This window comes from Thermobia domestica, unplaced genomic scaffold (genome assembly GCF_964235325.1).
Source record: "Thermobia domestica unplaced genomic scaffold, izTheDome1.hap1.1 HAP1_SCAFFOLD_206, whole genome shotgun sequence".
In the NCBI taxonomy this organism is placed as follows: Eukaryota; Metazoa; Arthropoda; class Insecta; order Zygentoma; family Lepismatidae; genus Thermobia; species Thermobia domestica.
In genome coordinates this window covers 118,544-134,671 of record NW_027655931.1, presented here as the reverse complement: position 1 = coordinate 134,671, position 16,128 = coordinate 118,544, and the positions used below count along the sequence as shown (strand labels likewise).

General features: G+C 34.2%; 1 protein-coding gene across 1 annotated transcript; it reads right to left on the bottom strand.

The window, feature by feature from the left end:
• Positions 1-1,452: 1,452 nt before the first annotated feature.
• LOC145676542 (uncharacterized) lies at positions 1,453-15,682 on the bottom strand. The gene is made up of 3 exons (XM_081747373.1): positions 15,524-15,682; positions 6,361-6,498; positions 1,453-1,670 (listed from the first exon to the last, which is right to left on the bottom strand). The coding sequence occupies exons 1-3, from the start codon at positions 15,636-15,638 to the stop codon at positions 1,561-1,563; spliced, it is 363 nt and encodes a 120-aa protein (XP_081603499.1). The 5' UTR covers positions 15,639-15,682; the 3' UTR covers positions 1,453-1,560.
• Positions 15,683-16,128: the final 446 nt, after the last annotated feature.

Below are 16,128 nucleotides of genomic sequence, written 5' to 3'. Positions count from 1 at the left end.
TTGAGTCAGTGACTGAAGCTCTTTCTGCATGGAGAATTATATTTGTTTATATGTTAGTGGCAATAGCTATTGATTTCGTCTCATTCGGTTGGTAGACCTACAATGTCTGGAACCTGACAGAAAACATCTTAACACGGTTTTGTGTTTAAAAGAAGCAAAAACTAATAACTAAATAAATTTACATGCATACAGGGTTTCGTTTCTTATAATTCACATGCAAGAATGGCTTCAGTTCATACCGGAAACCATTTTTTTTTTTTTTACCATGACAATGAGCATAAAAATTATTTTCGTATACAGCATTCGATTAATGAAATTGTCATCTACACGAAAAGAAAATGGTTCATTTTGATTTCGTAGTTTCAAAACTGCAATGTTTTTCTTATTTTCTCAAAACTAAGTTTGACTGAAGTCCTTTTTGCATTAACTGAATCGTTTATAGGACAAGGCTGTTTGAATCAGTGAATATGTGTCCCATTACTTATATCTATCTATCTATCTATCTATCTATCTATCTATCTATCTATCTATCTATCTATCTATCTATCTATCTATCTATCTATCTATCTATCTATCTATCTATATCTATATATATATATATATATATATATATATATATAAAAGAGAACGTACAATTCTTTGTCCGCTCATCACGCTAATACGGCTGAACCAATTTCTTTCATTTTTGGGGGGTTATTAGGATTTGGACCCTAGATGGTTTTTATCATATCACTTTAATTTTTAATTACCAGTGTCTTGAGATAATTGACCATTCAGGTGTCCATAACGTACAAATCCTTTGTTATTAGTTCATCATAGGTAAAAATAAACGTATTTATATGCAACCCGCATGACCGTGTCACTCGGCGGGTTAACATAAATGACAGGCGATATACAGCGGAAAATAGCTTGAATCTTCTGTTTAAAAATTTTTAATTGATTTGCTTATTTTTACAGACACTTTTACAATATGCCAGCACCGGGATGACCGCAGCGAAGCGGGGCGGGTTAACATAAATGACAGGCGATATAATGTTAAGATTTACTGCAATCTTCTATGGTTTTTATCATATCACTTGAAAGCGAAAAAGTAAAAATTATCTAAGTAACAAAGTTTATTGCGTTCCGGGGTGACAGCAGCGAAGCGGGGTGAACGCTGCTAGTCTATATATATATATATATATATATATATATATATATATATATATATATATATATATATATATATATATATATATATATATATATATATATATATATATATAAACAATGGTACCGGTATAGGTGACTGAGACTTAGATCTACACCTAAAGATATAAAACCTGGACTGTAACTCAGAAAGAAGAATATGTGCCTTTGTCAAACCGTTAGGCTATGTGATCCGTGTTCAAACCATTACTTTCCAACTGGATTGATTAACTAGACTTATCAATATAAAAGAAGAAACAACAATTTATGTAGAAATTTTTAATAGTTTAAAAATACAATCAGTGTATAATTAATGAAAGGAAAACAATCATTTCGCAAGTTCCGAAATTGCTTAGAGGCTGGTTATGTGTTTTAGAATGGGCCACCACCACAACAGCAATCCAGAACATAGAAGTAGTCATCACAAAGTGGGCGAGGCGGCGGACACTGTGGATAAGGTGCACATACAACCGGAAGCACAGCTGCAAATAAATGCATAACAGTGTAATTTATTCTTTAAACAGACTAGAATGCAAGCTGTTATCAATAATTCAAGTCAATTCAACCTTTTACATTTCACAATAAGACATTCCATTCTTATTTAATTTTGTTTCTCTGTAGAATTTGCATATGCTGCAAAAGAACTAGCAACAGATGAAACTACTGTGAGATTGAAACTATATTGAATAAATAACGACAAACTATTAATTAACCGATAGTCACTTACTACGTTGGGGCATTTTTTCTTTTTTATCTTGATTTTTGCAATTACCAATTCTAACTTTGCCCTTTGAAGGAGGCAGTAGAAGAGAAATTTTTAGCGGGGACTCCCAGTTTCTTTTCTGTATCTGAAAAATATAGTCTTATAGCACTTTGCAGGTGTGACCAGCGCGGAAGTGACGACCCGCTCGGGAAAGTAATACTCCCGGAAATACGTTTTTTTGCGCGCTACTCTAGCCAGCTGTTTTACGCGCTATCTTAGTCAGTTGTTTTAAGTTGGTCACAAAATCTGTATCATTGAGTACAAGGGAAACAAAACGAACCCTATATCATGGAGTACAAGGGCAACAAAACGAGCCCTGCGAGGCTTCTAACCCGTTCCTACTACTACTACTACTACTTATCTGCACAAAAGTAAGTAAATCACATTTTTGAGTATTATTTTCGTATTTTAATTTAAAAAGTGTTATAAAAATGTAAAAAAATGTTAAAAAACTTTCCTCGGGTCGGGTTTGAACTCACGCCAAAAGAGATTTTAGGTATTAGCATATAGCGCTAGCCCACTCGGCCACGAGGACCAACAACAACAATCGTCTGAATTCTGCTATTTGAATGCAACGTGGCAAGACATAGATAACACCAACCAATCAGAGCTGTGTTTTCCGTTCCTACTTCCGGGAGCATTACTCTCCTGAGCTAGTCCTCGGAAGTGGGGCTGCTCGCCTCCTTTGTTCCCCCTTTGATGTCATTTGCTTCTACTGTATTAACAACTGTAAGACGAAAAGAGCCAGGGTTGGTTCCAAAGACATTGTATTCAGTGATAACTTCTGATTTCTTCTGGAGGAGAAATATAAGAGAATTGAAAAGTACTGTGAGAATATTGATAGTCCACATTGAGCACGATCAGAGATATGGCACGGGGAGGAAAATTTCGTAGCTCCGAGGGGAAAATTCTGGATTGCATTGAAGTATTTCTTGTACTAATACAATACCAATATCACGTAAGTTAGCACATTCAATCAGCACAAACTCTTAACATTTTCCTTCCCGCCCCCCTTTTAAATATACCTATCAACCCTCATTTAGAAATAAAACAAATACGAGTAATTTGATGATGTTTGCTACAGTGAGTGGCGTATTTAGGGGAGTGGTGTGTCGGTTTCAAGCCCCCCCCAGATAAATTTGTCATATGCAAAACTTCATTAAAATTTGTCGGCACCCAAAAGGAAAAATATAAGTGCTTACTCATGTGTTGTAGTTGCCCCCCCCCGAAACAAAATCCTAAATACTCCACTGGCTACAGTATTTGCACAAAGACAATAATCAAATAGATTACGGTATATTGCAAATATTTAGGAACAATGCACTTGATATCAGTACTTAAAAGAGTAAAAATGTTGCTTGGCATAATATTTCGCGTTTTGTCTTAGTAGCGATACAAGCAAGCATTAAGAAGGAAATTTTTAAATTTTATTTATTTATTTTTGCGTTTGTAGTGCATAATTACGTGCGCTTGCTTCAGAGTTCTTAGCAATGTGGTAAATAAATTATAGTCCAACACAGTGCAGTATGATTTCATGAGTTCATAATTTTTATTTCAACAAAATGATACTTTTTTTTTTTTTCTTTTGCGGTGCACAATTTCATTACTTCGATCCATCTTTCCTATCAACTGCTATGCCACAGACCCCGTGCTTTCAAAATATTAATTTACCGTTCCGTACATAGAATCCTGTAAACAATATAAACATTCATACATTGATACATCAGTTTTCATAACTCTCGAAGACAGAGCGATTGAGCATTGTCTTGTTAAAAATAATATTAACACACACACACACACACGAAATATTTCTCGTTAGAACAATGTAAGTAGGTCTTTTTTGAACGAAAGCTATATATGAACTATTATAACTCATAGTGTTTGCGAGGTCCAATTTGCAGTATCCGTTTGAAATATTAGGAGTGTTAGACAATCTATGTATTTTCAGAATTAAGAATATTGAACAAGAGACGGACCCAAAAAGTAATACAAATAATTATCATTATTATTATGAATCTAACGATTTAGATTAATTTAAAGAAATATCTCAAAAGATCTAATTTAATTTATCTTTAAAAGCTCACGGAGCTACTTGTTAGTTATTAATACAATATATGCCAAGTGCGTCAAAAAATGTATACACACTCTGAACGGTCATAGAAAATTTATTTTCTGACCTACAGGGTTATATTTCTGAGTAAAAATAATGTTGACTTTCCTCAACAGGTGGCAGCAGAATCGTCGATCTAGTTGTTCAACCCAGTTAGTGACAAGAGATTAACAACAAGATGGCGGGCGGACGTTTGAGCTTTGAAGAACGGAAGCAATATTATTAATAGTCCAGTCAACGTACGTAAAAAAGACACTTTACCTTGAACAAATTGCAATAGAAATTAAACATGTGCCAAAATGATGCTGAATACATTCTAAGCAAAACTGAAAAAGTCCTCAAGAATATTCAGTCTGGAAGGTCGTTAAATCAAATATGGCCGCTGTTGGTGGTCATTTACGGGTACGGCAGACGTAATAACAAACGGAATAACTATGTGACTAACAAAATTACAGGCTCAACATCCCGGATAAAAGTTGTTCACTATTATGTGTCCCTTCAAATGAGCCAGTGAACATACCTCTAATATACAGGGTGTCTCAAAAGTCCCCTCATATAGGGTAACTCTGTTATCAGAGTTACAACAAAATGTAAGGGTAAAAACCGTCTCCAACTATGATATTTTCAATCTAAAGTTTAGGATTTTTAAAAAAAAAAAAAAAAATCGTACTTGCCGTTTGATCTATACACTCTTTATACGCCCAATATTAAATGAAAATGCAACGTTGACATTTACCGGGACCCACAATATGTGAATGAAGTTATTGTCTTTTATGCTAACGTGTCAATGGCCAGCCCCTATTTCAAATATGCGTCAATTGATCATACTCTTACAAAATTTATCCACGGTTCATCACACTCAAATTTTTATAATTTTCAGAGATGGTCGAGCAACCATTTTCACCATTTTTGGACCACTTCAGCTGGATTGTCCCAAAATTAAAGAAAACATTTTCACACCTAAAAAATCGAGTCTTGATTCAGGTGCATAATGATGGCCACCTACACTGTATAAACTTATAGTATATGTTCGTGGGCCGGATGAACTAATGTAACGCACCAAGGCAGGGTAAAGACATACCGAAGATACCTCGCGATCGAGGTCGAGGTTTAAGTCGCGGTCGCTACCTTGATACAGACACAAACACATAATTTCAAATGGGTAAGCGCCGAAGATGTACGCTACATCGCGACCTAGAGGTCGACCCCAGGGGTGAATTAGTGGTCGCGATGATTAAAAAACGAGTTTGTTTTAACATCGCTGTAGCTCGTGTTCTCATTGGTTCTCCCTGAAGCGTTGCACGGAATAAAGTCTTCATTTGTTTAGAATTTCGTCTGCATAGGATTGTGTGTGTCTATGCTCGAGAGGTTTTTGCTGCACTATTAAATTTGATTATGTAAGACATATTAATAGAACTAGTGATGAATGTCCAGCAATATGGGATAAGAAACACAAACATCATAATAGATACATTTTAAATAGAGAATGGAAGAAAATAGGAACTGAAATGGGAATACCATATGAGTTATTCGTCTTTATTTGAGAATTATACTGTAGCTTATTATTATATAAGGCAGTGGCAGTTACAGAGAGGGGGCTTTCGGGCTCAAAAACTCCACGCTTGCTCCCAATTCCGAAATTAATAAACAAAAGTGTTTTTACTGAATTCGTTACTGATATAAGGTAAAGAAATACCTGTAAAGACAGGCACGTATCCATAGGGAGGAAACGTCGAATAATGGAATTGAAGTGACGAAACTTCATTTCCTGAAGTTAATACCCCCTCCACCTCGAAACCTGAAGACACACTTTTTTTTTTAGTGGGAAATGATTTATTGATGAGACTCAAATATTTTTGCGAAACAAGAGATGATACTTTAGCATTTCTCATATTTCGTCTCGCGTTCATCCTTATTTATAAACTGTTTGGTCCTTTCAATTTCAAAATGTGGTTTTGCAGTGATTTTTATGCAATAATTTCACACTCGTCACAGTAATGTTTCTCCTCAAACTGAGTACTTACAGCGAGGGTGTGACCTTTTTGCTATGTGCGCCCTTCATTACTCTAAACCTAGATATCGAGGTAGCGACTGCAACTTAAACCTCGACCTCGATAGCGAGGTATCTTCGGTATGTCTTTACCCTGTCTTCAAATGAAGTTGAAGAATGCTTCCCAGAAGTGAGCAAGTTTACTCACAAGCAATCACAAAACATAGTCAAAGTGTTTAAGTTTACAATTAGAAGATAACATTTTAATGACTTTCTAATGCTAAAATTCTAATTATTAACTTAACTTACTTGTTGGTCTGTCACAGCCGCAGCAATAGCCCATAACTATGGCTGGATCCAGAGCGCAATTTGAAGGACAATCTAATGGAATACCGCAAGTATTGCCATACTGATTGCCAAATAAACCACTAAGTAGACTGCCTAGAACTAAAACACAAAGAAAAGTTAGGAAACATTATTGTAAACTAATAAAGTTGTCACATCTTATTCCACACAATGATGGTGATCATTTTTTGCCTCTAAAATTAAAGATACCTTGTGTGTGGGGGGGGGGTATGTGTGTGTGTGGTTGTGTGGGTGTGGGTGTATGTGTGTATGTGTGTGTGTGTGTGTGTGTAAATATAGTAGTCTTGTTAATTTGAGTTGAATGGGATCAAAACTACCTCGGATTATAGGAAATTCAATATAGTACTACAATGTAGTACAGGGGCTGAAAAGTCCCCGTGCCATTAGGTTTGAGTATAACAGAGAACAATATTCTTAAATGTGTTCATGCATTGTCGAACACAGTATATTATAACTGCTCCTTGGCGAAGAGATTTAGTTGGAGACATCACAATTGACCTAGCGGCGACAGCACGTTTCCTCACGCGTCTTCTTACTTCCAATGTGGCTTATATTTGATACAACCTGGAACAAACTTACGTTGTTAGGTTCTTGCTAAAGCGATCGCAGTGATTATACATGCCACTGTTTACCCTCGTGAATGTCATGCATCAAACCATGCCACTAACAATTTCTCGACTGTGTAACAGCAACCATTTACATCAGACATGGTTTCACAACTGAAATACTCCGAACGACCATGAACACAGGGATACCAGACAATGCTTCAAGTCAGGGGTATCAATACCACAACTAAAATTACCGACACTGTTCTCTGTGAAACAGAAACCTAGGGGCAGGGGGACTTCTCGGACACCCTGTATACATAAGCTATAATAAATTTATCTTTAAAGCAACCAATCATTACAATTTATACATAGATTATACGAGGTACATGTTAAAAAAGTCTATTGGTTATTGAGAAAAAGAAAACTTTTATTGTTGTTTCTATACAAGTATAGTTTAAAAGATCTTTTGTGAACCTGACCAGCAGACAGTTTCTCGTTTCTAGTAGATTGCAAGTATCGTTGCCAACTCATACGTTAAAAAAATTCATACAACTTTGTTTATCATCGTATTTTCTCTGAGCAATACGGTTTTATAAAGGGTAAAGTAACTGAAATAAATTTAAATATTTTTCTTACTTTTGTTACTCCTGTGGTCTCTAGTAAAAGGCAAGTAGACAAAGTAGTGTCTACTTTGATTTCTCTAAGGTTTTTGATAGATTTCTCATTAAGTTCCTTTAAAAATAAAAAATAAACTTTTTTAGATATCCATAATTCTTTAATACTTTGGTTTGTCACTTATCTCCCTGGTAAATTTGTGGGTCTTTATATGGGTTGTAAATAACCTATATATAGCATTTCTTCTGGTGTCCCACAAGGATCTAATTTGGATCCTTTGTTATTTATTATGTGTGTAAATGGCATCGGTAATATTCTTTTTAATTGCATTTTCCTTTTATATTCTGATGATCTTTAAATTTTTTGTAGTATTCAAAATTATCAGGATCATTTAATACTACAGAAAGATATTAATTCGATCTATGAATGGTCTAAAAATAACTTATTACCTGTGAATATGAATAAAACTAAAATAGTGTTATATTCGAGGAAAACCAATATATCTGTTTAAAGGTATAGAATTGATTATAAAATGAAATGGTTTCAATTATTGGAAATCTTGGTATTGTTATGGATGATAAATTATTGTTTAATAAACATGTTGACAATATTGTGTCAATTACAGGAACTTAGGTTAGGTCTTATTAAATGAGTTGCAAGAGACTTTAAGATGCTTCAAACTGTAAAGTTCTATATTCTGCTTATGATAGATCCCTCTTAGATTATGCTGATTTCACATAGAATAGGAATTTGATCTTGATCTTCCAAAGTATTCAAGCTATTCAAATTTCGTTCTTGGCTTGGCTTCGATTTAAATTTAAATTTAATACTTTAACCAATGATACTATTCTTTTGAAACTCAGTTTAATTTCCTTCGCTGAAAGGAGGAATATAAAAGAGATCAAATTTATTTACAGTTTAATTCATGGTCAGATTGATCTAATTGATTTGTTGTACACTAGAACTCCATCATATAACTAGAAATTATCGATTTTTATCATGTAACTATAATTTGGTTGGGACTTCAATATACAAAAGTATTCAAACTGTAAGTTTTCAAGAATTAGTCCTAGAAGCAACAGGAGCTGTTATCTGTCCTATGAGCGACCGATTCAATTACATTGAGATGATGGAAGATATGATTTCCTCTCGTCAAACATGTTTGCCTCTTTCGCTATTAGCGTCTGAACATCCTTGCTATGAAAAATGTACGTGCCAGTGTTATTGTTCGTCAGATATATGTTCCTTCTACTGTAAGTAGAAATAAAACTCATCTTATAACAACAACATTTGACATAAAACATATCAAATAACTCAACGAGACAAGGATATTTCCATAAAAGAAAGTATATTCCTATGTAATTAATTATTAAAAATGCAATTGTAATATCCCCTTTCTTCAAAAGTTCTGCATTCTGTACTTAATTTAATTCAAATCTAATTACTCACTAAGCAAAGCAATATCGTATTTTATTTTGGAAAACCTTCCGTAACTTTTAAATACGTGAACGCCATGACGGATACGTTGTCAGTCTCATGCCTGGATAAAGTGTTAGGGGCACTGTACATCATATTTTTTAATGGTGTGTTATTAATACTTGCATCCAATGCTTATTAAAGAATTCTTTATACATATGAATGTAAGGGTAAGGTTGCATCTGATATTTATGATTAAGCAAGAAGAATTTTAAAAAATGCAAGAAAGACTAACGAACTGTATGTTTATATTTTATTAATTGTTATGGGTGTTTGTTAACAAATTAAGTCCAGATATTGTTTATTGTAAAGATATGTAGGGGTCTACATTAAGGGGGGGACTGAGGCTTTTCCTATAGGTATCTCAAGGATTAATTATTTAATTGTTAATTGTTAAGGGTGTATGTTCCTTGTAACTGTGAAACGGCTGGAAGAAATGAGACTTCTAGAAACGTAAATTTTTCATAATACATTTTGTTATGTTCTAAATCATACTAGCGTGAAGAAGTTAAAGAAGAGGGAACCTTATCTTCTTCCATTATCTTAGTATGAACGAATCGGTGACTCATAGAGCAGTTAACAGATTGAATCGGTCGCTCATAGGACAGTTAACAGTTCCTGTCGCACATAAGACTGTCGCAAGTAGGACGACACCAGTTTTCAATACTTAATATTTTTAATAAACAATTTTCTGAAAATTGAAAATCAATATTCAAAAGTATTACTAATGAATAAGTCTTTTTTTTAGGGCAATTCTATCTTTTCATAGTATATTGTGTTTTCATTACCGGAAGATATGTGTTGTTATTTTATTGTTATTGTTATCTTAATTGTGGATTTAAAAAAAAAAGTACGGTAAATCACTGAAGGTACTATGATCGATAAGCTTGAGGCACGGAGCGTCACGGAGCAACAAGCTAGAGGGGATTCAGCAAAAGAAATCAAAGAAGTCTATAGGAATGAAACCCCATCGTATGAGATTGTATCTAAGTGGAAACGGCAATTCCGAACTGGATACATGGCTACTAAGGACGCCTCTGGATATGGAAGACCATCTTTCACTGATGAAGCCACCTTGACGGAGAAAGTTGAGACCATAATGAAAAACAAAAGGATAACCATAAAAAATGTTACTGTCCAATAGGTATGAGTTGTGGGTTTGCCTGAAGTATCATTCACGACCAGTTGAATCTTCAGAAAGTGTTAGCACAGTGGATGCCACGAGTGCTCACAGCTTTCCGGAGAAGAAATCGCAAGGACACGGCAAGAGAAACGTTTCATCGCTGTGAGGTGGATGAAGAGGACTTTTTCGGAAGACTAGTGACAAAGCATGAAAGTTGGGTCTATATGACACAGAAACAAAGAGAATGAGCAAACAATAGAAACACCTCTCCTCCAGGTCCAAAAAAGGCACGAGTTCAGAAGTCTCTGGCCAAGGCGATACTTCCCGTTTCTGAAATTGTGAAGGGATCATCATGACGGATTACCTATCATAGAGGCAAACTATTAGTAGTACTTATTATTCTTAGCCTATCCAATGACTAAGTTACGAGAAGGATTGAAGAAGAAACGTCTTGGATTTGTCACAAAAGGGGTGCTGCTATTGGCAGACAATGCACCAGTTCATTCCACCCATGCATCTATGATGAAAGCAGTGGAATTAGGATATGAAATATTGCCCCACCTCCATACTCACCAAACCTAGCACCAAGTAACTTCTTTCTCTACCCAGAAATGAGAGGTCCACTCAGAGCACGCTATTTTGACAGCAGGTATGACGTCACTTCTGAGGTTGGACTGCAGTTTTAAAGTCAAACTGCAGACTTTTACAAGACGGGCTTACGGAAAGTGAAGAACCGCTGGCAAAAATGTGTCGCTAGGCATGGTGACTACGTAGAGAAGGAATTATGGTGTCAAGAGTTCTTTAGATTAGATTTGTTCTAGGTGATTGCACGAACTTTTTGATATTCACTCGTATTTTTCGTGATTGATTTACTCCTCTATCTTTTCTTCTTATTTTGAACTGATTAATTGAAAGCTTTTGATTGTATGTTATTTTTCTCAATAACAATTAATGAATGAAAAATTATAAACAATTGTTGTAAAGTTAAATCTGTATGTCAAAACATTACATTTCTTCATTTTTGATGGACAATTTTATGCAAGTACAGTATACCGTATAGTTAAAATTTACATAACATTCGGGTTTTATAAATTATTACTTTATGGTCCTTCTCGCATGTTTTAAGTTTTGTACAATATATTTTTTGACCTGTTTACTCATGTATAATTTTTTTTTATGTGACTTTAAGATTTTGGCTGTAGTGTTACTTTCATCAATAAATCAATAAACCAATTTTTTTAAATTATTATTATTATTATTATTAATTCGGGCTTAGGAAATGGGATTCTGAATTATCTCAATCTCACTCTAATGTTGAAGTTTGTACGATAGACTCCAGTTATGGACAAACTACCGCCCATGGACGAGATAGTTCTCCCGAAAGGTTCTATCTAGCCATGACATGACTCCTAATCCAAAATTCAAATCAGGTTATGAGACATTTTAGAAATGCACTCACAATTTCATTTGGACTAAACTTTAATCTAGGGACGCACGTGACAAGATTTATGGCTGTCTCGATTCGAAAATGTGCTGTAAAAGTGATGTCTCGACTCGAAAAATATGTATTTTTCTATTGGAAAAGCCGTGTTTCGACTCGAATTTTGTCAGGAAAATCCTGTCTCGACTCGTCTCGTGCGCATCCCTACTTTAATCTTTATACACCGGGCAGGAATTTTAACGAAATCGTAGACTCTCACGTTGGGGTCCCAGTTGACCCCCTAATTATCACAGGATATCACGCCCTATTCGTAGAAGAAGAAACAAAAATTGTTTAAAAAATATGAAAAAGTAGAATTTTCCTAGCAACCCTTACAGTTACTCTACGCTGACAAAATGAACCTAATGTGTAGGCAATACACTTGTTACAATAATATATATATATATATATATATATATATATATATATATATATATATATATATATATATATATATATATAATATAGCCATTGCTTTAATACAAAGCGAGATAAAAACTCAGAACAAAATTACTATAAAAACGCCCTGTATATCATTTTCGAAGGGCTGTTGCTGACCTTCACGTTGTCGGCCCTGGTGACTTCCTTCCACCGTAGTACCATGTTATATGCACACCATTTTTTTTTCATTATTTTTCGTAGAAAATACAGCAACAAGAATTATGCTTCTCTACTGTAATGGTCTCTCCTTTTCCTCTTCGTATCAAAATCTGAGATTTAATCTCAAGAGACGTTTAATATATGTTTGCTAATTGTCTAGGATAATTAGCTAAACAAAATTAACTTAATCACAATACCCAAGGTTCAGGGAATTTAATATAAATTAGGCTTTTCCAATTAGACCAAATTTTATTCAGGAAACAAAAAAAAAAATTCTCTAGTTGAATTAAAGGTTCCTTAATTAATAAGATTGAGTTCTCTAATTGTTCAGTTGCCTGTAAAAAAAAAATAGATTCACCTCTTAGAACTAGAGATCATCCCCTACTTAATGCCTTAAATTCTGCTTGTTTCAGTCCAGAAGCATTCCATCCAAGAATAACTAAAATTTTCTCTAAAAGAGGTTCTGAACATGCGTTCTCGTACAAGACATCATAAACTTCGCAATCTCTAAAGACAGACCCAACATTCAGAGCACTGTCAGGCCTAAAATCCCTAATTTAGGTATTGCCCTTAATCGGACAAACCCTCAGGAAAATAAACTAGCTATTAATCATTAATCAGGAAAAAAGGGAAAATAGGGAAATTTCCTTCACCTAGGAATATAGCACCTTCATTCAAGGCTCGGTAATAGGAAACAATCTCAAACCCCACAGCCTGTCAACCCATTACGTGAGGAATCAGCTGTGTAAAATTTTCTAATCCAGCTAGTCAAACACAACTAACTGTTTAAAAAAAAAAAAAAAAAAACTTATTCAGCTTCAGTTGCCATAGCAACGGCCTTTCCCAAAATTCAATCAAAACTCATGTAACAGCCCGAAACGGACGTTGCCTCCAAAGAATCTAATAATTCCTACTAAATTTCATGTCCCACAAATTTCCTAGCCAGGGATCGAACACATATCCTTAATCTAAACCCCAAGGACATGCAACCAGAATCCAAATATCCCGATTCGTATTCCTTTAATACAATTCTAAAATTGTGGTCCTACGCCACAGCCATCTTCTGGGCTGTAACCTCGCTACTGACTTTAAAAAATGTTGCGAAAAAAAAAACAAAAAAAAAAACAAAAAAAAAAAAAAAACGAGACCTCAGGAGCACGAAGGCTACTTCTGAAAGAAAATTCCGTTTCAACTGCTTGAAAGAATGAAAGAATCTGCCATCCCTCTGCTATTACCCTTCTCTCCTATTTGTGATTTTACAACCCCCCCCCCCTATCCGCAACAACGGAAGAGCTGCCGTTCTGCTTAGCGCTGTTTCAAACTAAACTAGCTAGCTACCAAAAGGAAAACTTCAGCCTAATTGGAATTAATTTTATCTAAAGCTGTAAACGATAATTTTCAGATTAACATATATATATATATGTATTCAACAATATACAAAATGATCAAACAGAAAATATATATGTATATTTATATAAATGATTAATAAGTATTTACCATATTTTACCATGTTTTTACCAGCGCTGGTGCTAACTACTAATTATATATGTATTAATAAAACCAAAGAAAATAATATGAATATTAAAATACTTTATAATATATGTAGATATATACAAAAAGTAGCAATGAGCCTGAAAGTGCTCATTGCACGACCAATTCAGTGAAAAGATATTTTGCCTTATATGGAATCGTCCAGAAAATAAACGTAAATTACGTAAAAAAAAAAAAAAAAAAAAACTGAGACTCAAAAAATTGGCCATCTTTGCCCCTCCCCTATTCCCTCCATATAAGCAACAAGTACTTTTGCAGGATATTTTCGTATAGTGGACTATTTCATTGATTCACATAAAAATTTTACGACTGTACCCCCAGGGGGAATGGCGCCCTCAAAAAACCTGATACAAAAAAGCATGAACTTTACCCTCCCCCTTTCCGACGTGGTACCCCCACATTCATAAAATGCATGTCGATGGCAAGCTCCATCTTTCAGAAACACATTGATATCAAAATCATCTTCCTAACTTAGTTAGGGACTAAGCTATTGAAGTTTAAAGCCTTGACGCAACAGTTGTAGTGATGGGTAAATTCCCAGGAAGATATTTTCCGGAAATATTCCCTGGGAAAATTCCCGGGAAGATTCCCAAAATGGGAATATTCCGGGAATTTATGTACAAACACAAAGAAAATTGAATTATATTACTATATTATGATTTCAAAGGTAAATTCGTTTCTTATCACCGTATATTATTATTGCTGTTATGTCCAAAGAATTCTTCAAAATGTATATTCGGAACGGCATTATGTTATTTTTATTAATATTTTATTATATTTAGAGAATATGCATAAATGCATGTTTACTTACAATATGTTCTATGCAAGTAAATATGTGGAAAAAATGGTATAGTAAGTCCACATACTTTTACACCGCTAAACAGTTTAAATGTATATGTAAGTGGATTTTCTAAACTTGACTCTACTATTGATATTATAAACATATAAAATTTTTCTATGTTATAAACAAATTAGGTTGGGTAACTGTCAGAAGATGTATGTCTCACCATACTTCAGAAGACACATTTGCGCATACATATTTATGTTCACAATATTTGCAAGATACTGATCTAATTTTATAACTTATCACGTAACATTGAAACACACGACCTTCCTTCCTATCTATTTCTCGAAATTTCATGCGTTAATTCACATGTAAGAGAAGTCCGAGCACCTTTTCAGAAATTTGAATCAGAGCCAGGAGACAGACTGACGTCTATTACTAACGGTGGTTTGGGGTGTATTGATAGTACTTCATATCTACTTCTACATAATTTCTATATTACTTTAAAAACTGGTTCCTTTTCATCATTTTTCAATTAGTACTTTGCTACTTTTAGTGCAAATGGAAATGGAACTTAAAATATCATTTTATTAGTTATTTAAAGTACTGTCAAAGAATTTTATTTTTTAAATCTCCAAATTATTTAAAACCTAGAAGTAAATAATAATAAATGGAAATGGTTCTTTTAATTTGGAAGATAAAGTAAAAAAAATGGAAATAAATTCCTTGTCGGGATGCCAGGGATAAACCCAGGAATATTCCCATTTTTTATTTTCCTTCCCACCGGGAATATTCCCACTGCCCATCACTAAGTAGTTGCGTTCTTCGGTGTTTAAAGGATAATGCACCAATTTTGCAGAGCTATGCGGTTGCATTATCAGAGAGCAGTTAAGATACTGTGCTATATGCTAAGAGATTACTATACTTACAGCGAGACTTTCTTGCTCGAGAGGATGTTACTCTTTTATCATTGGTCTCCTCCGAAGCAGCTGCTACACAGACCAAGACCAGAAGCAAAACGAGAGATTTTTTCTTCCAAAACATTTTTGTTGGTTTGTTTCCACTTGACAGGTGCTTTTCTTATTTTTATATATATATATATCCAGTAAAGTATTGTTTGCCTCCAATTAAGATAAACATAAATTGTATTCAGTTGTGTTATCATCAAACAAATTCCAAAGACAATATTCCAGTTGCTAGTAGGTGCCAACGTTTATTCCTGTTTGTGTTTTGATATTCGAGCCAATTACGACAAATTATGACGTTTCTCTAATGAGCTGATGAGATATCCAAAACTGATAATTGGTTACGATATGTATAATCTAGCATCCTGGAACATTTTAAAAGAATAACCAAACAAGATAAAATAAGACGAGCTTTGTATTCTTTTTTGAAATGCATTCCGAATCTTTATATCTATAATGAAAAAGAACTAAGAAATGAACTTTTAATGATAACATAAACAACCATTAAAGTAACTCAGATAAAGAAAGCAGAAAAAATATCTAAAATATTAGTAGACTATAATGTTAAA

What these genes read in the sequence shown, in the direction of transcription:
- LOC145676542 (XM_081747373.1), bottom strand. Translation starts at nt 15,638, where the DNA reads ATGTTTTGGAAGAAAAAATCTCTCGTTTTGCTTCTGGTCTTGGTCTGT. An exon ending in TCGAGCAAGAAAGTCTCGCT is followed by an intron (nt 6,499 to 15,523) that starts GTAAGTATAGTA and finishes TTTGTGTTTTAG; the next exon opens with TTCTAGGCAGTCTACTTAGT. An exon ending in CGGCTGTGACAGACCAACAA is followed by an intron (nt 1,671 to 6,360) that starts GTAAGTTAAGTT and finishes ATTTATTTGCAG; the next exon opens with CTGTGCTTCCGGTTGTATGT.